Below are 22,500 nucleotides of genomic sequence, written 5' to 3'. Positions count from 1 at the left end.
TAATAATGCTAATAGTAATAATAATGCTAATAACAATAATAATAATGCTAATAATAATAATGATAATGATAATAATAATAATAATAATAATAATAATAATAATAATAATAATAATAATAATAATAATAATAATAATAATAATAATATTAGATAATAATAATAAAGATAATAGCAACAGCAATAAGGATGATCATAACAGTAATAATTAAATTAAATGAAACATGATAATGTAAAATAAAATAAAGATGGAAAATCTCATTACGCAACGTTTCATAAGTGACCACAAAAGTGCGAACTTTGTTACTTGACCATTTTTCCCTGTAAGTTGGCTTCATTCAGCCTTTTCTCATCTGGAAAAACGTTTTCCTATGGAATGGTATCCTTCATCAAAGAGCTTCGTTTTCTTTTAATATCCCTTGTCTTTGATCAAACCAAAGAAAGGTGTTTTGAGTTTATCGTTGATTGATTCTTCCCTTGACCGTCGACGAGAGGTGGACTTTGTGTCATTCTGTCTCTGAGGACAATGTCGCCGACATTACTATCGTCAACATTGTTCGTTTTTTGTCGTTTTTGTAACCGCCGCCCTCGACAACGTCGTCTTTGTCATCATCGTCGTCGTCGTCGTCGGCATCATCATCATCGTCATCATCATCAGTATCATCATCATCATCGTCGTTGTCACCATCATCACTGTCATCATCATCATCATCGTCGTCGTCTTTGACAACATCGTCATCTTTGTCATCATCATCGTCATTATCATTATAATCGTCATCACCTTCTTCGTTGACATCATCATACTCATCCTCACCCTCATCTTCACCACCATCACCATCAAAACCATCACCACCATCACCACCATCACCACCATCACAGTCATCATCATCACCATCACCATCAAAACCATCACCACCATCACCACCATCACCACCACCACAATCATCACCATCACCATCACCATCACCAACCTCAGCATCATCATCATCATCATCATCATCATCATCATCATCATCATCATCATCATCATCATCATCATCATCATCATCATCATCATCATCATGCGACTGCTCGGACAGACAATCTAGGGAACGACAACATCATCATCATCATCATCATCATCATCATCATCATCATCATCATCATCATCATCATCATCATCATCATCATCATCATCATCATCATCATCATCATCAATCACCACCACCAACTCCAACATTAGTTATATAACGAAACATACCGTCAATGTCTGTAATACTGAAGGTGAAAAATAAATGGAAATCTATGAAATAAAAAAGGAAACGACAAAAAAGAGAGAGAAATATTGTGCAGCAAAAAAAAAAAAAAAAGTGAGAGAGAAAAGTTTAAGAAGATGAAAGCAAAAATACAATAGCAATAATAATTATGATAATAAAAGGTGATCTATAGGGGGGAAAGTACAATTCGGAAAAAGAGCTTAAGAAATTAGGGAAAGAAGAATATAAAAGCAAAAAGATATATGAATTGAAAAAAAGGCGAAGAAGAAAAAAGAAGAAGAAGAAGGAGAAGGAGAGGGAGAAGGAGGAGTAGGAAAAGGAGAAGGAGAAGAAGAGGAAGAGGAAGAAGAGGAAGAAGAGAAAGAAGAGGAAGAAGAGGAAGAAGAGGAAGAAGAGGAATAAGAAGAAGAAGAAGAAGAAGAAGAAGAAGAAGAAGAAGAAGAAGAAGGAAGTGGAGGAGGAAAAGAAGAAGAAGAAGAAGAAGAAAAAGAAGGAGGAGGAGGAGGAGGAGGAGGAGGAGGAGGAGGAGGAGGAGGAGGAGGAGGAGAAGAAGAAGAAGAAGAAGAAGAAGAAGAAGAAGAAGAAGAAGAAGAAGAAGAAGAAGAAGAAGAAGAAGAGGAAGAAGAAGAAGAAGAAGAAGAAGAAGAAGAAGAAGAAAAAGACGAAGAAGGAGAGAGAGGAGGAGGAGGAGGAGAAGAAGAAGAAGAAGAAGAAGAAGAAGAAGAAGAAGAAGAAGAAGAAGAAGAAGAAGAAGAAGAAGAAGAAGAAGAAGAAGAAGAAGAAGAAGAAGAAGAAGAAGAAGAAGAAGAAGAAGAAGAAGAAGAAGAAGAAGAAGAAGTAGAGAAGAAGAAGAAGTAGAGAAGAAGAAGAAGAAGTAGAGAAGAAGAAGAAAAAGAAGAAGAAAAGAAGAAGAAGAAGAAGAAAAGAAGAAGAAGAAAAGAAGAAGAAGAAAAGAAGAAGAAAAGAAGAAGAAAAAAGAAAAGAAAAAGAAAAAAGAAAGAAGAAGAAGAAGAAGAAGAAGAGGAAGAAGAATAAAAAAACAAACTTCTGCAGCACTACGCCTGATGGAGGGGGGGTAAGGAGGCTCTGGTATATACTTACCGTTGTGAATAATTCATCTGGGCTCCCGTTCTGTGGGGGGACGGGGAAAATCTCTGGAGGCTTTCGTGTATCATCTTATTACGGAGACACCCGTCGTCTCCTAAATGCAAATAAATTGAATTCGCATAAGATCCATCTCGTCCTCAACGTACTCTCCTCCTCCCCTTCTTCCTCCCCCACCTCCTCCTCCTCCTCCTCCTCCTCCTCCTCCTCCTCCTCCTCCTTCTCCTCCTCCTCCTCCTCCCCAATTATTCATTTTTCGTCTTGTCCATCATCTACTGTTTTCTTAATATTTCTTCTTTTTCTTTTTTACATTTTCTCTTTTATTTTTCTTATTCTTCTTCATTTTTTGTTAATATTGTTATTGTTGTTATTGTACTTCCTCTCTCATTTTCCTTCTTCCTCTTCTTCTTCCACTTCTTCTTCATCTTCTTCTTTCTCATTTTCTTCTTCCTCTCCTTCTTCTTTCTTACTTTCTTCTTCCTGTCCTTCTCCCTCCCCTTCTTCCTCCCTTCCTTCTTCATATTCTTCATCATCTTCTCAAATATCTTATTTCAACTTTCTAAACATTTTCTTTGCCTGTGTGTAAGCTAATTAATACCGTCAGTAACGAACCGGACTAAGCAAAACCATCTCGCCAGGTCACGCAAGGCCAAGGAAGGCCAGGTAGGTCATGCAAGGCCAAGGAAGGCCAGGTCATCATGCAAGGCCAAGGAAGGCCAGGTCATGCAAGGCCAAGGAAGGCCAGGTCATGCAAGGCCAAGGAAGGCCAGGTCATGCAAGGCCAAGGAAGGCCAGGTCATGCAAGGCCAAGGAAGGCCAGGTCAGGCAAGGCCAAGGAAGGCCAGGTCAGGCAAGGCCAAGGAAGGCCAGGTCATGCAAGGCCAAGGAAGGCCAGGTCAGGCAAGGCCAAGGAAGGCCAGGTAGGTCATGCAAGGCCAAGGAAGGCCAGGTTACGCCAGACAAGGCAATGTGAGGCTTAATAATAATGAATATTTAATAACATAAAAGCCAAGAGCCGTGCAGAATACCTGGGGCTACTGATTTTCAAAAAACATAGATATCCCTTCTGGCGTTAAACACTTTTGTATCACAAAATTATTTATTCGTTTGCTTAATTTAGCAAATTAAAAAGTTCTAGAGCTACGAGGCTCTCGTGATCAAATAACATACTAGAAATGTTCGTGATATGACAGTTGCAGATAAGTGCACTACTAGGACAGAGGAACAGCTGAAGGAACTATATAACAATGCCTATACATCTTCTATAATTCATTCCGCTTCTATTTGTCTTTCGTTGAAAAAGCGCATTTTACGATTCTGTGATAGTATGACATCACACAACGGGATGGAAAAAAAGACGACGATGTATGAAAAATGCGAATATCTATTGATTCCATTGATGCTGTAGGAAGAATAAATATTTTTGTTTGGCCTGAAAAATATATAATCATTTCATATTTGTCCTATCGTGTAAATGCAAGCCGAAGCACGCACACACACACACACACACACACACACACACACACACACACACACACACACACACACACACACACACACACACACACACACACACACTCGCGCGCGCGCACGCACACGCACGCACGCACACGCACGGACGCACGCGCACACACACACACACACACACACACACACACACACACACACACACACACACACACACACACTCACACACACACACACACACACACACACACACACACACACACACACACACACACCGACTCGATGGTGCAGTGGTAGTGATCCCGACCGCCACTACGGTGGTCCGAGTTCGAATCCCACCCAGAACTGAAATAATTTCAGTATCACTACGCTGCGATTCGTTACTCCAGCTTTCGTGGGCAGGGAGTTGTGTGTGTGTGTGTGTGTGTGTGTGTGTGTGTGTGTGTGTGTGTGTGTGTGTGTGTGTGTGTGTGTGTGTGTGTGTGTGTGTGTTTCGGCTTGCGTTTACACGATAGGACAAATATGAAATGACCCATAGATCGGTCATATATGAACTCCGAGCACTCTTCCGGGAGGTAATAGCTGTCGATCACGAGTCCAACACGTGATCCAAGACCTTGGTGAATCACACGAATACCGGTTACGCGGTGGAGTGGTACCGTTCTCGATCATTAATTCAACGATCCGTGTTCGAGACTCACCCACGGCTGAAAACAATTTAGCATCGCTGCACTGCGTGCCGGCACACCAACTTTAGTGGACAGGGAATTTGGATGTGTGTGTGTGTGTGTGTGTGTGTGTGTGTGTGTGTGTGTGTGTGTGTGTGTGTGTGTGTGTGTGTGTGTGTGTGTGTGTGTGCGTGTGCGTGTGCGTGTGTATAAGATCACAAAATGACCCATAGATTGGGCCATATGAGCTCTGAACTCTCATCCGGGAGGGAGCTGTCGTTGGCGAGTCCAGCACGTGATCCAAGCCATGATAACACACACACACACACACACACACACACACACACACACACACACACACACACACACACACACACACACACACACACACACACACACACACACACACACACACACACACACACACACACACACACACACACACACACACACACACACACACACACACACACACACACACACGCTCACACGCAGACAACCACACACGCAGACAACCACACACGCACTCTCTAACACAAACGCACAGGCACAGACACACACGCACAGGCGCAGGCGTACACACACGCACACACACACACACACACGCACATACACATTAATATGTTCAAGCTTTTCATATGGATGGCATTACTCGGTGCTTCCCCCTTTTCCCATTTTCTTGCCAGCGAGAGACCCGTTTTCTTTTTCACTACAAAAGTGCCCAATATAGAAAAGCATTTTGCATTGATGTGATTATATTCTAGAATATATCTTTACCCTATTTTGATTAGAGTAATATACATTTCACTATGGTTATATCATTAATGATTTGGTTTGCTATATTTCATACCTATTCCATTTAAATAACGTATATTGGAAATCTACTTTATCATTTGGAAAGTAATATGCGATCATTGTATAGTATTTCCAGTCTTTTTCTATTTCTTTTCCTGTTTAGCCCCAATGCTCTTTGTTTCTTCTTCTTTACATTCTTCATTTCCTTCGTCGTCTTCTCCTTCTGCTTCTCCTTTCCCTCCTCCTCCAGGATATTGATTGGTAGGGAACACAAGTGACTTGCAGACTCGGATCTTAATCCTCCTTCATAAATATTGACAGCGCCATATCTTTTGGTAAAGGAGTTCTTGACATGACCCACCACTTTATGATCAATACTATCAGCATAAGTGAAACTTTCCAAGACCTCAGAACCCTTGCCACGTGCATGAACAGACTGAGCTGTGTCACTTAGCAAACCACTAAACACCTAGACTTTTGTATTGCAATAGAAGACCTTGACTTCAAGGAAGAGGTACAGCATCGGCAGTACAGACAAGGTCAGTGACCTTAGTGTTGTCAATGACTCCGCAACGACATTGATCGACAAATCTGTCCAACACCCAGCTAGTAAGGTCCTGAAAAGTGTTGGGGCAAGGTTACACTCTTGCCTCACTACTGAAAGAACAAGAAAGAAACTGAGCACCCCTTCTACATAATCTATAGCACTCTCTATCCCAGAAGCCAGCCATCAAGTCAATAATCTTCGCAGGAATCCTATGGTTCCGCAAAAGATTCCTTCTTGAGATTAGCAGAGACTGCAAGAAACCCCTGCAGTAACTCACATCAGTGCTCCATACATAATCTATAGCACTCTCTATCCCAGAAGCCAGCCATCAGGTCAATAATCTTCGCAGGAATCCTATGGTTCCGCAAAAGATTCCTTCTTGAGATTAGCATAGACTGCAAGAAACCCCTGGAGTAACTCACATCGGTGATCCACTGGAACACAAGACGCTAATACTCGTTCAATTCCTTACTTGTCAGGTATGAAACAAGACCGTTCGGTCTCATAAAAGATGTTAACCAATTCGTATCAGGAACAGATGTGCAGGCACCTTACCTGGCACGCTGACCAATGTAATACTGTGGCAGTCATGTCAGTGTTCTCTCTCCTTCCAGATCGGGGCATCCAGACCCTTTTTCCAGTTCATATGCCTCAGTAGGAATATAAACGTCAAAAAGAGTTGAAGCCCTAGCAATTCTTCAACCTCGTCAACATTATACGCTCGTCAACCGAATTAATCTTTACATCGGGATTCTGTAGTCGGTTAGATATGCCTCCATCTACTTCCGCGATGTGGGCCTCAACGACCAGAAGTAGGTGTAACCCTCACTATTGATCTCAACAGTGCCCCGTCTTCTCGCCTCTGAGAACCATCATATCCAATCCGTGCTCTCCCAAATAAAGAAGTAGTCGATCATCCAGGGAGCAGGAGAGGGTGTTACAGGCGCCTACACTATGAGCCCACCGGAGGTTCACCCCGGGCTTGACTCGACCTGTCTCATTTACAATACCCTGGCAACTAACACAGTGGGTTTAGTGGTTCTGACATGGGCAGGTTACAGTCACACCTCCACCGTAAATATCGTTTTTATATGCTATGTACATATGTCTTCCATTCGTTTTCCCACGTCCCTACCCACCACTGAGCCCGATGAGGAAAGACTTAGGATCTGACTATATATATTAATCCAACAGTTCCAGGGGCCGTGGGAGAGTATAGGCACCCACCAATAAGCGAAGGGAGCCGCGGACCGTGCGGTTTCGGCCCAAGCGGTAGCTACTTGACTCAGGGTGTGCCGATTTGCCTCTTCCAGCCAAGAGAAATCACCCATACTGGTCTGAATAGAGGACCAAATAGGTATGAGAGGAAATCAAATTCATAAAAAATACGATTTTTTTTTCCAAATATATCGTAGATTTCCGTTATGCAGGTTATTTAAATTTCATAAGATTGATAACGAGAAACGTCATTTATCTGACAAATTCAGACCCGAGATTTGCATAATTCTGTTGGTGCCATAGAAACCATGATATTTTTCAACAAAATATGTACGACTTAATTTCCTCTCTTTGTTATAATATTGTTCCTTATAAGGATAGTAATGTTCATGCTCTTGGAATGCTGGGGTATATAATAAGAATTGTGTCATTTTCAAGGATAAAAAACACACAAGTAATTATATTTCTTATTTTCATAATAACCATTCTTATGAGATGTAATTCGTTCGAAGCACAACGGCGCTTTTTGTGACTAACTACTGAATTCACAATAGAAAACAGAAATTTTGAATGATGAAGAAAATATCCTACATTCCTTTATTTTTTATTCGTTTGATGCACAGCAGCACTTACAGTGACTTACTGCTGAATTCACAATAGAAAACAGAAATTTTGAATGATGAAGGAAATATCCTACATTTTTTTTTTATTTCTCAACTTCAAAATTTCCATGAAAAAAGGGGGATTTTGTCTACACTTCTCCTTTAATTGGCTTCTGCTGGGAAAGTCTAACTTTGAAGATTTTTTTCCAAGTTATTTTTTTCCGGAGGAAAAGAATTTCATTTAATCAAGAGAGGTAATTCTGATATATCCCAAACCTTCCGAAATAAAAGGCTCTAGCTCTCCGAGATGATCGAGTTTGCAAAACTTTCTACTGTATCTAGTCGCTGATGAAAACTCCCATAACTTGACTCCAGTGCAACTCCCAATGGCTTGGTACAAGTTACCAGAAACTCGCTGCTTCCACATCCCAAGAGAGAGTGGTGGGAGAAGAACTTGGATGAGGGTTGGGTGTGTGTGTGTGTGTGTTGGGGGAGGTAAGGAACAGACACTAGGGGAGGAAACAGGGAGGGTGCATTAACGCAAAGCTGATATACTATATAATGGCTGGGGGAACTTAAGCAAAAGAAAACAAGAGTAAAAGGTTTTGGACGTTAGAGTGACAGTAAGTCCCTCCAGCAGAAATTAAAGGGAAATGAGAATAATAATAAAGCTAAGAAGAAGGAGGGAGAGGAGAGGAGAAAAACAAAAGAGAAAAAGAGATGCAAGAGGAATAAGAAGAGGAAGAGAGTTGGAAAATGAAAGGTAATTAGATGGAAATGGAAAAGAGGGGAGTCAAACGACAAAAATAAATAAACAAGTGAATAAACAAAATCGAAACAAGAAGAAGGAAAAAGAGGTCTGGATTATGGTTTACTGCTGCTTCTACACTTACGGATAATCTGGTGTAACGAAAAGGAGGGAAAGAAGAAAAAGAAGACAAGAAAGAGGAAGAAGAGACAAAGAAGATCATAAAGAGAACGAGAGAAGATAAAAAGAGCAGGAGAGGAAGGGAGACAAGGAGAGAACAGTGTATGAAAAAGATAACAGAACAAAAAGAAAATAGGAAGGATGACAAATAATGTATGGTAGAAACTGAAAAAGGAAAAGATAAAGAAGAAGGAGAAGAAGAAGAGGAAAAGTGGATAAGAAGAAGAGTAGGAAGAGGAAGGAGAAAAATAGAAGAAGACGGAGAAGTAATTCAAGAAAACATAAGAAGATGAAATAAGAATGAGATTAAGAAGAGGACAAAGGAGAAGAAGAACAAGACGAAGAAAACGAAGGGCACGACGACGCAAATGAAGATGATGATGATGGTGAGAAGAAGAAGAAGAAGAAGAAGAAGAAGAAGAAGAAGAAGAAGAAGAAGAAGAAAAGAAGAAGAAAAGAAGAAGAAGAAGAAGAAGAAGAAGAAGAAGAAGAAGAAGAAGAAGAAGAAGAAGAAGAAGAAGAAGAAGAAGAAGAAGAAGAAGAAGAAGAAGAAGAAGGAAGAGGCAAAGGAAAAATAATAATGAGAAGAAGAAGATGAAAAGAAGAAAAAGAAGAAGATGGAAAGAAGAAAAAGGAGAAAAAAAAGAAGATGAAAAGAAAAAAGAAGAAAAAAAGAAGAGGAAGGAGAATAAGATGAAGAAAGAACGAAAAGAAATTCTTCCATAGACTCTAACGGGATGTCGAGCGACAAGGTAAAACGGCAGCATAATTTCCTCCGTCCCCCGAGTAAGGGAAGAATGGTAGGCCCCCCATATTCGGTCCTATTTCATGAGCCCCTCCTCGGCTCAAATATCCAGCCAGTAGGTAATCGTGCATGAATTCCAATATATTGATCTGTCTATGCACTGACAACTAATTAATATGTCACTGCACATGAGGCTACAGCTAATGGTATCGGATCTCGTTGTATACGCACACGGACACAAATGAACACGTACACGAACGGACACAAATATACACACATGCACACACACACAAATACACACACACACATACACACACACACACATACATACACACACACAAACACACACACGCACACACACACACACACACGCACATTCACGCACTCACACGACTGGGTGGCGCGGTTGGTAGAGTCCCCGACTGTCACTACGGCGGTCCGGGTTCGAATCCCACCCAGGACTGAAATAGATTCAGTATCACTGCGTTTCGAGTCGTTACTCCAATTCTCGTGGGCGGGGAGTTGGGTGTGTGCGCGCGCGCGTGTGTGTGTGTGTGTGTGTGTGTGTGTGTGTGTGTGTGTGTGTGTGTGTGTGTGTGTGTGTGTGTGTGCGTGCGTGCGTGTAAGGTCACAGTATTACCCATAGATCGGTCATACGAGCTCTGAGCTCTCTTCCGGGAGGGAAATAGCTGTCGATCACGAGTCCAGCACGTGATCCAAAGACCAAGGTGAATACCCCCACACACAAACAAACAAACGCACACACACACATATACACTCAAATACACACACGCACATACACACACGTACATAACCACGTGTCTACACACACAAACACACGCGCACACCCACCCACCCACACATCCACACCCACACACACCCACACACACACGCACACACACATTTATTTATATATATATGTGTGTGTGTGTGTGTGTGTGTGTATGTGTGTGTGTATGTGTGTGTGTGTGTGTGTGTGTGTGTGTGTGTATGTGTGTGTGTGTGTGTGTGGTGTGTGTGTGTGTGTGTGTGTGTGTGTGTGTGTGTGTGTGTGTGTGTGTGTGTGTGCACATATATAAAGTATACACACACACACACACACACACACATATATATATATATATATATATATATATATATATATATATATATATATATATATATGCAGGAACCACAAGAAAATCAAAGAATGGAATACTAAACGTGTTCGTCTATAAAGATATTTTCGGAGTACAAAAAAATACAAAAGATGGGGTCATAAATAAAGTAATGAAAGCAAGACAGGAAAGGCTACAACAATAAATGTGCACTTTGTGGGTTGCATTAACTATAAATGAATTTAACAATACTTTTCTTTTTTGTTATGTTTTTGGTCTTTTTATTATGTGTGCTTGTTATTGCAGCTATTATATTTATTTCGTGATACAGCGTCCCACGATGTGCACATTTATTGTTGTGACGTTCCCTATCTTCCTCTAATTACTATATCTTTTGCAATCATCAACTGTATTTCTTTATACTCTGAAGATGACTTAATGGACGGTTTAGTATTCCGTTCTCTGATTTCCTTGTGGTTACTTCAAGTATCCTTAATCACGCTTTATTGTGATTATTGTTGCATATATATATTACATATATGTATATATATATATACATATATATATATAATATATATATATATACATATACATATATATATATATAATGTACATATGTTATATTCAATGTATGCAACACTTCGATGACTTTCGCATCTTCGTAGCTGTGTCTCCATTCGGTACTAGCGTGCACGCGTGCGCACTCATCATATGCTACAAGATGTTGTTTCAGCGACAAGACTACAGTCTCCCAAGGAACTTCCAATGTTTCGGTGACCAAGCTAACCGACCTTTGTTGACGACGCCCATTGGAAACAAAAGATTCTCGGCGCCCAGTTCAAAGAGCTCTACTTGAACAACAGCACCACCTGTGTCTCGGGTCAACATCTGCATCGGCCGATGTCTCAACCGACGTAAATTAGCCATCCAAATTTCTTTCAACTGATATGACAGCAGCCTCCTTATTTCATAAATTGGCAACCATTGTAGATATGTAGATAATATGTATCTGGTAACCCTTTGAGCTTTCCTGAGGTCTTGCCGTGTATGTAGTAGTTAGAACAGAACAGCTTTTCTCTTGGGGAATTAAAGCAAAGAACTCTGCCTGAGATTCTTTCACCAACTATTTCAATGTAGAGTAACATAACCTACATTTGTGGTGGCACACGTGGTATTGCGAAACGAAACTAACTCTACAGCTGTGGACATCAAAGCAGCAGTCCAACACTTCTTCCTTCGAAGCACCTTCCAGCATTCCAATTACAATCCAATGCTCTTCGCTGCATTATCCACAACCCACGCCACTCCAAAGCAAACAATTCAACGACAGCTTCGATCTTCACTGAAGCATCTTACATACGAGGGGACTGCTCGCAGCCGCACCGCCCGCAGCTACGAAACGAAGCCCTAGCTCTACCCTAATCCCTCTTATCTGTTTTCTCCGACACCCACCACACCCGCCGCTCCACCACGTCAACATAGAGACGCATTCTCCAACATCCACAAGGAAATCTTCACCAGAGGCATTTCTCCAACACCACGACGCCCGCTCCACCACGTCAACATAGACGTATTCTCCAACACCTACAAGGGAATCTCCACCAGAGCACGACGCCCGCTCCACCACGTCAACATAGACGCATTCTCCAACACCTACAAGGGAATCTCCATCAGAGGCAATTCTCCACCACCCACGACACCCGCCGCCTCCACCACGACAACATAGAGACGTTGGACTACCCTTCTCCACCACTGCACGAGTCGGACCATCTCCCCATCGCATCGCTCTCCTCCCAATCACCATTACGAGCCAGAGACCGTCGCAGCATCTACGAGCCAACGCTCCACCACTCACCGCTTCTAAGCTGCGCAAGAATGATTCACCTTTATCTCATTCTCGTATAATCCAGTCACATCTTCGTTACATATTTTCTAACCCACTTCCCACAACCATTTACTAAATGTTTCCCTTGTTTCCAGCAGTGCATCCTTCCATCTTCTCTCGCCCCACTGTAGGCCCGTCACTCACCGCCGTACTCCAACATCACACTGGGTAAGTAGATATTTTTCCGTTCTCAGTGCCACCTAGGAGCAACACTGTCTCCACACATATTTTCCTTAATACATGAACGTGTCCAAAGCCCTCTCTGACTCGACATACTGACCCTATTTACGAGGCCAAGCTATGTCCCCGCCAACCATAACCCCCTTCTACTTCCAACTCTTCAGACAATTCAACTCCTACTCGCAACACGATGATAACGCAAAACCTCATCACAGTCATTCAGGACGAGAGAACTTTACCACTCTTTAACGGCACGAACATTCCTGTACACACTGAAGTTAACTCTGAAATACTACGTAGGAATGTCACAGACGAAACAACAAAGATATCCATCTTAACATCCAGCATTGTGTACAAGATTCCATGTGGGGGTTGTCCGGCCCACGTACTACGGAGAGTCATCGCGTGGCATCGAAAAAAGAGTGTACGGACAAAAGAGTGATCTACACCACCACAGAACATCTAACTCTTTGGTGGTAAACGTAGATACACACGGACATCTTTCCAACTGGAATAACGTCGAGGTTCTCCACAAAATACCGGAAAAGAGATTAAGAAAAATCACAGAAGCCGCACACATCACAACGAGCCAAGTCACCAATCACGCGCCCAGCGCGACCCGCAAGATGTCGAGGTGGCGACAGTTCCAACCCAGCGAGTTGAACCAAAGGCATGGTTCATGAAATTTCATGCTACAAAGTCCTCTGTAAGGGGCACCGACATAGCCTCCTAATCGTGGTACCTTATACCGAATCATTATCAGTATTATCATCATCATCATCTCATTAAGTATTTGATATTTATTTGATAAATATGACCAATGCCAGGGGGAGGAGGAGGGGGAGGAGGAGGAGGAGGGGGAGGAGGAGGGGGGGGAGGAGGAGGAGGGGGAGGAGGAGGCGGAGGGAGTGGGGGAGGAGGAGGAGGACGGGGAGGAGGAGGAGGGGGAGGAGGAGGGGGAGGAGGAGGAGGGGGAGGAGGGGGAGGAGGAGGGGGAGGAGGAGGAGGGGAGGAGGAGGGGGAGGAGGAGGGGGAGGGGGAGGGGGAGGAGGAGAAGGGGGAGGAGGAGGGGGAGGAGGAGGGGAGGAGGAGGATGGAGCCCGGCGGTTAACACTGCCGGTTTACACTGGTATGCCACCTGGTGTATCTGGTACCAAGACTCAAGAAACCATCATTATGTCGCCATTCCCGGCGCTTGAGGAGGAGGAGGAGGAGGAGGAGGAGGAGGAGGAGGAGGAGGAGGAGGAGGAACAGGTTAGGTTAGGTACGGTTAGGTACGGTTAGGTTAGGTACGGTTAGGTACGGTTAGGTTAGGTTAGGTTAGGTTAGGTTAGGTTAGGTTAGGTTAGGTACGGTTAGGTTAGGTTAGGTTAGGTACGGTTAGGTTAGGTACGGTTAGGTACGGTTAGGTACGGTTAGGTTAGGTTAGGTTAGGTACGGTTAGGTTAGGTTAGGTTAGGTTAGGTTAGGTACGGTTAGGTACGGTTAGGTTAGGTACGGTTAGGTTAGGTTAGGTTAGGTTAGGTTAGGTACGGTTAGGTTAGGTTAGGTACGGTTAGGTTAGGTTAGGTACGGTTAGGTTAGGTTAGGTACGGTTAGGTTAGGTACGGTTAGGTTAGGTACGGTTAGGTTAGGTACGGTTAGGTTAGGTACGGTTAGGTTAGGTACGGTTAGGTTAGGTACGGTTAGGTTAGGTACGGTTAGGTTAGGTTAGGTACGGTTAGGTACGGTTAGGTTAGGTTAGGTTGTAAGTGTTGGCGGTTGCAAGTCGTGGTTGTAAGTCGTGGTTATTCGCGTAGTGGTTGTAAGTGTTGGTTGTAAGTGATGGTTGTAAGTGTTGGTTGTAAGTGGTGGTTGTAAGTGGTGGTTGTAAGTGGTGGTTGTAAGTGGTTAGGTTAGGTTAGGTTAGGTTAGGTTGTAAGTGTTGGCGGTTGGAAGTCGTGGTTGTAAGTCGTAGTTATTCGCGTAGTGGTTGTAAGTCGTGGTTGTAAGTGGTGGTTGTAAGTGGTGGTTGTAAGTGGTGGTTGTAAGTGGTGGTTGTAAGTGGTGGTTGTAAGTGGTGGTTGTAAGTGGTGGTTGTAAGTGGTGGTTGTAAGTGGTGGTTGTAAGTGGTTAGGTTAGGTTAGGTTGTAAGTGTTGGCGGTTGGAAGTCGTGGTTGTAAGTCGTAGTTATTCGCGTAGTGGTTGTAAGTTGTGGTTATATGTGGTGGTTGTAAGTGGTGGTTGTAAGTGGTTAGGTTAGGTTAGGTTAGGTTAGGTTGTAAGTGTTGGCGGTTGCAAGTCGTGGTTGTAAGTCGTGGTTATTCGCGTAGTGGTTGTAAGTGTTGGTTGTAAGTGGTGGTTGTAAGTGGTGGTTGTAAGTGTTGGTTGTAAGTGGTGGTTGTAAGTGGTGGTTGTAAGTGGTGGTTGTAAGTGGTGGTTGTAAGTGGTGGTTGTAAGTGGTGGTTGTAAGTGGTGGTTGTAAGTGGTGGTTGTAAGTGGTGGTTGTAAGTGGTTAGGTTAGGTTAGGAACAGTTAGGTTAGGTACGGTTAGGTTAAATAAAATAATAAAAATAATAAATAAAATAGATAATAAATAATAATAGAATAAATAATAAAAGAAAAAAGAAAATGTCAAAATGTAAATAACAAAAAATGAGAACCGAAACAAAACAAAAAATAAAAATCATATAAAATAGTATTATTGGTATTGGTCGTGTGTGTGTGTGTGTGTGTGTGTGTGTGTGTGTGTGTGTGTGTGTGTGTGTGTGTGTGTGTGTGTGTGTGTGTGTGTGTGTGTGTGTGTGTGTGTGTGTGTTAAATAAAATAATAACAATAATAATAATAGTAATAAAGTAATAAATAGAATAAATAAATAATAATAAAATAAATAATAAAAGAAAAAAGAAAATATGCTAAAATGTAAATAACAAGAAAAAAATGATAACCGAAAAAAAAATCATATAAAATAGCATTATTGGCATTGGTCATGTGTGTGTGTGTGTGTGTGTGTGTGTGTGTGTGTGTGTGTGTGTGTGTGTGTGTGTGTGTGTGTGTGTGTGTGTGTGTGTGTGTGTGTGTGTGTGTGTGTGTGTGTGTGTGTGTGTGTGTGTGTGTGTGTGTGTGTGTTTCATGGAAGAATATTCACAAAATGATTCATGATTTTTATTTCCCACTCTCCCCGTCTCCCTCCACCTCTCTCTCTCTCTCTCTCTCTCTCTCTCTCTCTCTCTCTCTCTCTCTCTCTCTCTCTCTCTCTCTCTCTCTCTCTCTCTCTCTCTCTCTCTCTTTTTTTTTTTTTTTTTCCCTCCCACCCCGAAGCATCCCCCTGATCGGGATATAACTTAATTTTTGTGACGCGCACGCAGACTGTCAATATTGAGGTCAGTGTTACTCCTCTTAACCAGGTCAGCGACACAGCCCCACATTAAGGAGATTATCACACTGGGCTTCCACGGGCTTCACCAGCGCCAACAGACGAGAGTTTGTTTGAGTAAAAACGACTTCGGTTGCTGATACTATCAGTTTTTTTAAAAAACGATTAGACAACTTTATGGATGGGGATGACAGGTGGTGATGGATACGGAGCTGCCTAGTGTAGGCCTTATGGTCTTTTGCAGTCTCCTTTATTTCTTATGTTCTTATGTTCTTATTTCATTTTCCAAATCTCCAAATATCAAATGGTTTATCAGTTGTATACAGCAAACCTGAATGATGAACTAATAGATTGTAAGCCGGCACGAATGTTAAACATACCATTGAAATGTTCTTGGATAAGTCCAGATTTCTGTAAGCTAAGTCATATTCTAATTATTCAAATGGAGGTTGGAGGTAGAATGTGGGAGAGGAGATAGCTCAGTGTAATAACACCTTTATTTTAGAATCAGTTTAGGTCTTGAGCCTTGAAACGTTGCGTAACAGGCGGAATAGATTTATAGCGCATCTCTCTGAAGTGATATTACACTCTGATTCATTCGCTATTTTATCGTCATTAACACTAGTAGTTCAAATAGTCTGGCTATAGACAAAATAAAATAAGTATATAGATTCACTGTAGTCCTCTTCATCATTCTGCTGAAGAGGACTACAGATAGTAGTCGAAATATATAGTTTCCCTGTACTTCCGTCATTTTTTCTCCGATAGTGGGTTTATAGTGAACTTTTACATATGTGTTATAACATACCAATTTCCAAGTATATAGATGGTGCGTTAGTCTCAAATCGTGATTAAACTCCTTTCGATGCTAGCGATAACTGCCTCTTGCCCTTGGTGTCTGGGCACAGGGCAGCTGTTCCGGTGACATCACCCAAGCATCAAGTCTTCTATATAGAAAAATGCGCTGAATATAGAACGAGTCCCCACTTCTAAATAGAATATAGAGGAATATTGATAAAAAGTGATAAAGCAAAATATTCTATATGGTGATGATGGGAATGATGATGATGATGATGACGACGTTGATGACGACGACGATGATGGTTATAAATGATTATACATAAAACAACAGCGGTAAATAAGCAACTCAAATGAATCATCATAATATGCCAGTCTATCATTTGTTCACCAGAAAAAAAAAAGTGATCTACGTAAACCTATTCATCACTCATCTTAAGGTCAGTGTCACATTATGCGGCGACGCCGGATGCGGCCAGCTGTGAGGAAGCTTATTTATCTTAACAAAATCACCTGGCGATAGACAGAACGTGATGTAGGGACAACCATCTCCCCCAGACTAGAATGCTGTCATAACCTTCCGAGTCTAACGACTCATAAAGGAGACTTTGCTGGCGCCAACAACAAGCCGCAACGGCGGCGCCGGGCAGTGTGACACCGGCCTAGCACTTCGATATGAGTCCCACTTACCTCTTCGCCTTCAACGATGTACTGAACGGTCACGGTCTCAAGTGGCTGTGACGTCACCACGGAGGTCAGCTCCTCGCCGTCCCCCTCCATCATTAAGGCCGCCTCTGGGACGGGAAACCCGTCACTTCCGAGCTCCAGCAACTCTTCCTGAGGATTGACGGTGACGTCTGACGTCACCTCCGAGATGAGAGGTGATCCGAGCTGGGACAGGGCTGCTCGGAGGCTGGAGATTCCGGCTCTGCTTGTGTTCGGGAGGAAGGAGTCACCGGCCGTATGTGTCAAGGGCGCGGACTCCACCGTCGTAATCTTAAAAAAAAAAAAAAAAAATTATATATATATATATATATATATATATATATATATATATATATATAATACAAACTAATAGAAATTCATATATAAATATATATGATATAAAGAAATATATAGGATAATGTAATATAAACTATATATATATATATATATATATATATATATATTTATATATATATATATATATATATATATATATATATATTTATATATATATATATATATATATATATATATATATATATATATATATATATATATTATAAAGTCTAACAGTTTGTGAAGTTTTCTAATGCCTAAGTCGAGGAGATAAAAGCTTTGCACTTTTTTTTTTCAAATTTGGTCTCTTTGATATTGATAGCAACAACATACACAATGGGTAATAAGATTTAAAAGCTTTTACCAAGCATTCCTAAGTAGAGATTTGTCTCCGAAAACCTGCGGTTCACAAAAAGTAATCCCAGGGTTTGTACATGACTGAAGTTCAATAATGAACAGTAACTACAGAACAGTAACTAAAGTTTCCATCTTGCATTTACAGTACTAATATATATTGCTTGTGACGGTAATATCTGTGTATGGTATAGTATTTATAATTCGAAATTCTACATTAATTCCCCTATTGTATTAACAATGTATATTGTATTAGCCTTCATATACGAGTATTACTATTCTATATTCGCTCGTGGCGTAATCGGAAACATGCTGGTCTCGCATTCGCTTAGTTGTGGGTTCGAGCCCCTTACTTTTCTCTGATTCTCAGCAGTGGTTGTTTGTTACCTGACCCAAAAATACAAGCGCATAATAGGGCAAAGGTAACGGCTTCGGCCGCAGCTACGCGCCTCCTGTCGTAGGCCCCTTACCTTATAAGAACATAAGAATGGAGGAGATTGCAAGAGACCATAAGGCCTACACTAGGCAGTTCCATGTCCCATACCACCTGTTATCCCTATACATAAAGTTATCTTCTCTTAAATCAACCAATTATTTCCGCTTTCACTACATAATTACTAAATCTTCCATTCGTTGACCACCCTATTAGTAAACCAATTATCGCCTATTTCCTTGTTAAACCTAAATCTGTCCAATTCAAATCCATAATCCAATTTTGATCCATATTCGGTGTCTGGCTAATGGGAGTACAGGTAGATGGTGACTGGAAGAACTTAATGGGACAAGAGTTGATAACATCTGCAGTTAATAGTCGAGTGCATATAACTATGAATTTAGGCTTAAGAAGGCAATAGGCAAGAATTGGTTTATCGATAAAGAGGTTAACGAATGGAATAGACTTAGTAACCATGTAGTTAGCGAGCGCTGGAACCATTGGTAGCTAAAAGAGAAAATTAGACAATCTTATGGATAGAGGTGACAGGTGGTTAGGGACATGGAACTGCCTAGTTTAGGCGTTATAGTCTCTTGCAATCTCCTCTATTCTTGTGTTCTGATGTTCTTAATAATACAGTACGGGGGTTATTATATTTACAGAAACTTAACTATGCTTTATCATAAAGTCTTGTTTTTTATTGTTTTTATTATCATTATTATTATTATCATTTTGTATGTGGAAACTAATAGAGTTTCTCGGTCTGTGACTGTTGTCTGGAACATTATAATTTTCAAGGTAAAACTTGGACAACGAGGTGGATACCGTATCGAACTCATGAGTAGGTGGTCGTGAGTTCGATTCCCGGGACCCACTACAGGCTATGTCGCGTTGGTTCGCGAGAGCCCTGGCCAGGCAGGGAGGCGACCCAACACCGGCCTCAAAAGGACAGCAGTTTGCCACAAGTGACAGGGCTTTGCTATACCAGGGGTTTCTCACTTCCCACAGCGTGGGAGTGGGAGTGGTAAGATAAAGCTTGGTTATAATAATGATGTAGTCCCTTTTGCTTGGGGCATGTTAATATATCGTAAGTAGTAGGAGCTGTGGGCGGGGAACACGATAGCAAGCCACGTCACACATGACTTGGAGTTATGCTGTATAACATGATGAACAGCGTCAACGAGGAGAATGGCAGTCAGGGATTTCTAAAGTTGGAATAAGATAGACAACATCTGAAATTATGCTAGATTGGCAAACATAATGCTAAATGATTTGTTCCCCTTAATACGTTAGATTGCTGTTATAAATATATCTTTTTATTAATATGGTATTTTATGGAAAAATATGTTTAATTCAACATAATTATGTTAAATCTAGTCCCCCTGATGGCAAGCTATCACGAAGTGCTAGAATTTGACAAAGGCCACCTTTGTTGCAGAGTCATGTCTACACTTGCAAGTGTGAAAATGAGAACGATAATGCTGTCAAGCGCACAGGTATTGATATAAGATATTGGGTCAAGGGTGATGCAGGCAAGGTCATCAAATTAAGACGGCAGGGCAGGACTGGTAGTAACAGGTTTGAATTTGGCAAGTTTAGGTTTGAGAAGGAAATAGTCAAGAATTGGTTTACCAATAGAATGGTTAACGAATGGAGTAAACATAGGTAACCGTGTAGTGAGCGCTGAAGCTATTGGTTGCTTTAAGAGAAGATTAGCAGGTGGTAAGGACATGGAACTATAGTACATAGTGTAGGCCTTATGGTCTCGTGCAGTCTCCTCTATCCTTATGTTCTTACGAAAGAAGTAGAGGCTACGAATAAACAGAAGAAGTTGACGTGGTGGTTTGAAAAAAGAGGTAGAGATTCCAGCTCAGTAAAAAGGGCATAAATTTAGGCAAAATTGAAAAGATAAATTCTAAGGCTAAACAGGATATGTAGGAGAGAGGCCAAACGCAGAGTATGGGATCCAATATATTTAACGTTTCGCCCAGCAGAGCTTCGTCTGAAGAAGTCTTGCAGGGCGAAACGTCAAATACATTGGATCCCATACTCTGCGTTTGCCCTCTCGACTACAGTGCTGTTGCAGTCGTTGCTGCTTTTACTTAAACAGGATATGTTTGAAGGATGAATACAAGTAGCTGCTAAAACTCTGTAAAACATGTAAAATCCTGGAGGTAACTAGAAAGTGCAGAGGCTGGGTCTAAATAAAGAAGTAGTACAAGGTAAAGTCAAACATAAAACATAAGGACTGGGGTTCGTACAAGAAAAACTCGATGGGCACTAGAAAGTAGAGTGAGGTTATCTACCTCAAGGGAGAAAGGAGGGAGGGAGGGAGGGAGGTTGAGGGTTACTATGAAGAGGGAGGAAAACGAGGGGAGAGAGAGGGAGACAGGTCGAAGGCTATTGAGGGAAGGAAGAGAAGGAAGTCGAAAGCTAGAAGTGGAGGGAGGGAGAGAGGGAGGGATGGAGGCAAAGAATTCATTAAGTGGGAGGAAGGCAACCTTATGTTTCAAACGAGAGCAAGTGGAGAAGGTAGGACGCTACTTAGGAGAGGGAGGGTAGAAGGTAGGACGCTGCATGAGAGGGAAAAGAAGGTAGGGAGGGTAGAAGGTAGGACGCTGCATGAGAGGGAAAAGAAGGTAGGGATTGTCTAGACAGGGAGAGGGAGGGGAGGTCCTGTGCTCCAAGGTAATGGACGGAAGATAAAAGGCTGCTAGGGAGAGTGAGTGAGGGGGAAAGTGAGGTAGGGAGGGAAAGAGGGGAGGTGGGAGGGAGGAAGAGGGGAGGGAGGCAAAGGGATAGGGGGACGGAAAGGGGTACGGGAGGGGAGAGGGATGAGGGAGGGGGAAGGAGTGAGGGGTGGGAGAGGGATGATGGAGGGGAGAGGGATGTGGAAGGGGAGATAGAGTGTTGCCAAGAAGAGGGAGAGGGTTTCAAGAGGTAGGGAGGGAATGAGGGAGAGCGTCAAGGATTATGGAAAAAAAAAGAATATCCTACCACCAAAATCCACCAAAACTGTATGACAATTATTGCGTTCAGACAAGGAGAGTGGGACAAAGTTCTCGCTGCGTTCAGACGTGAGTAATCTTAGCGTTCTTTTCTTCGCTTCAACACTTCACCTTGTTAAATTGATGGCATAACTTGTAGTGTTTTATGCGGTTAAGACCACGAAAGTTTATTCATTCGTGGAGTAATCTTGAGACGAAAGGAGAGACTTGGACGGTTGAGATTCATTAATGTCTCAAGCTTGAACATGTGGTCAATAACATGTAGTTTTACACCAAAAGATATATTAATCACGTTGCCATGTTGTAAGCCCCCGGCATACATTCAAGATTCATGTCAAATGTTATGAGCTTGGAAAACTGAAAGACGACTTGGCTTCGAGTATTCGAGACGTCCCCAAGTCTACAATTCAACAATGTGTCTAATATTTGTATATGTTTCACTTCTCTTCGTTCGTCACTCAGCTTCTCAATATATTTCGCAAATGTGATTTGACGTTTGGAGATTCGAAAAATGGAAGATTGTAACCAAAGTCGTTTTTACTCGAACTCACTTTAGTCACGATTATGTGTCAGAGGTTTGAAGGGCCATTTACACGGTCGAACGGTTTGACAAACCCGGTTTGTCAGACAAGTGTTTGAAAGTGATGTTTGACCGTGTGAATGGGGTATTTGGTCGTCAAACACGTTTGTCGAACGTGTTTGACAACCAGATACCCTATTCACACGGTCAAACATCACTTCAAACACTTGTTTGACAAACCGGGTTTGTCAAACCGTTTGACCGTCTAAATGCCCCTTAGGGGTGCACTATAATCCAGTTACTCTCTTGGAATGTCACCTTTGTCTTATGTGTTTGGACAACCGGGGAAAGTGCCAAATACTGGTAGCCATTTTGCAATCATTCTTGTAAAGTTGGGCAAAGCTTCAACCCTGAAGTCTCTACATGTAGGACACATACAAGCCATCCTTGTAACTCTCTTCACTACCAAAGGGCCAACGCTCAAAGGGATAAAACAGCTTGG

The 22,500-nt window shown here is 42.0% G+C and overlaps 1 protein-coding gene across 1 annotated transcript in view; it reads right to left on the bottom strand.

The window, feature by feature from the left end:
• LOC143026009 (uncharacterized) overlaps positions 1–22,500 on the bottom strand; it is a 230,937-nt gene that overhangs the window by 65,301 nt on the left and 143,136 nt on the right. Inside the window, exon 10 of the mRNA XM_076185997.1 lies at positions 17,333–17,638. Coding sequence (XP_076042112.1) covers positions 17,333–17,638 — 306 coding nt within the window. The remainder of the gene's footprint in view (positions 1–17,332; positions 17,639–22,500) is intronic.

The sequence above is a fragment of the Oratosquilla oratoria genome, chromosome 6, assembly GCF_046742065.1.
Source record: "Oratosquilla oratoria isolate Oo_2021 chromosome 6, ASM4674206v1, whole genome shotgun sequence".
NCBI classification, from domain to species: Eukaryota; Metazoa; Arthropoda; class Malacostraca; order Stomatopoda; family Squillidae; genus Oratosquilla; species Oratosquilla oratoria.
This window is presented reverse-complemented; position numbering and strand designations above follow the sequence as displayed.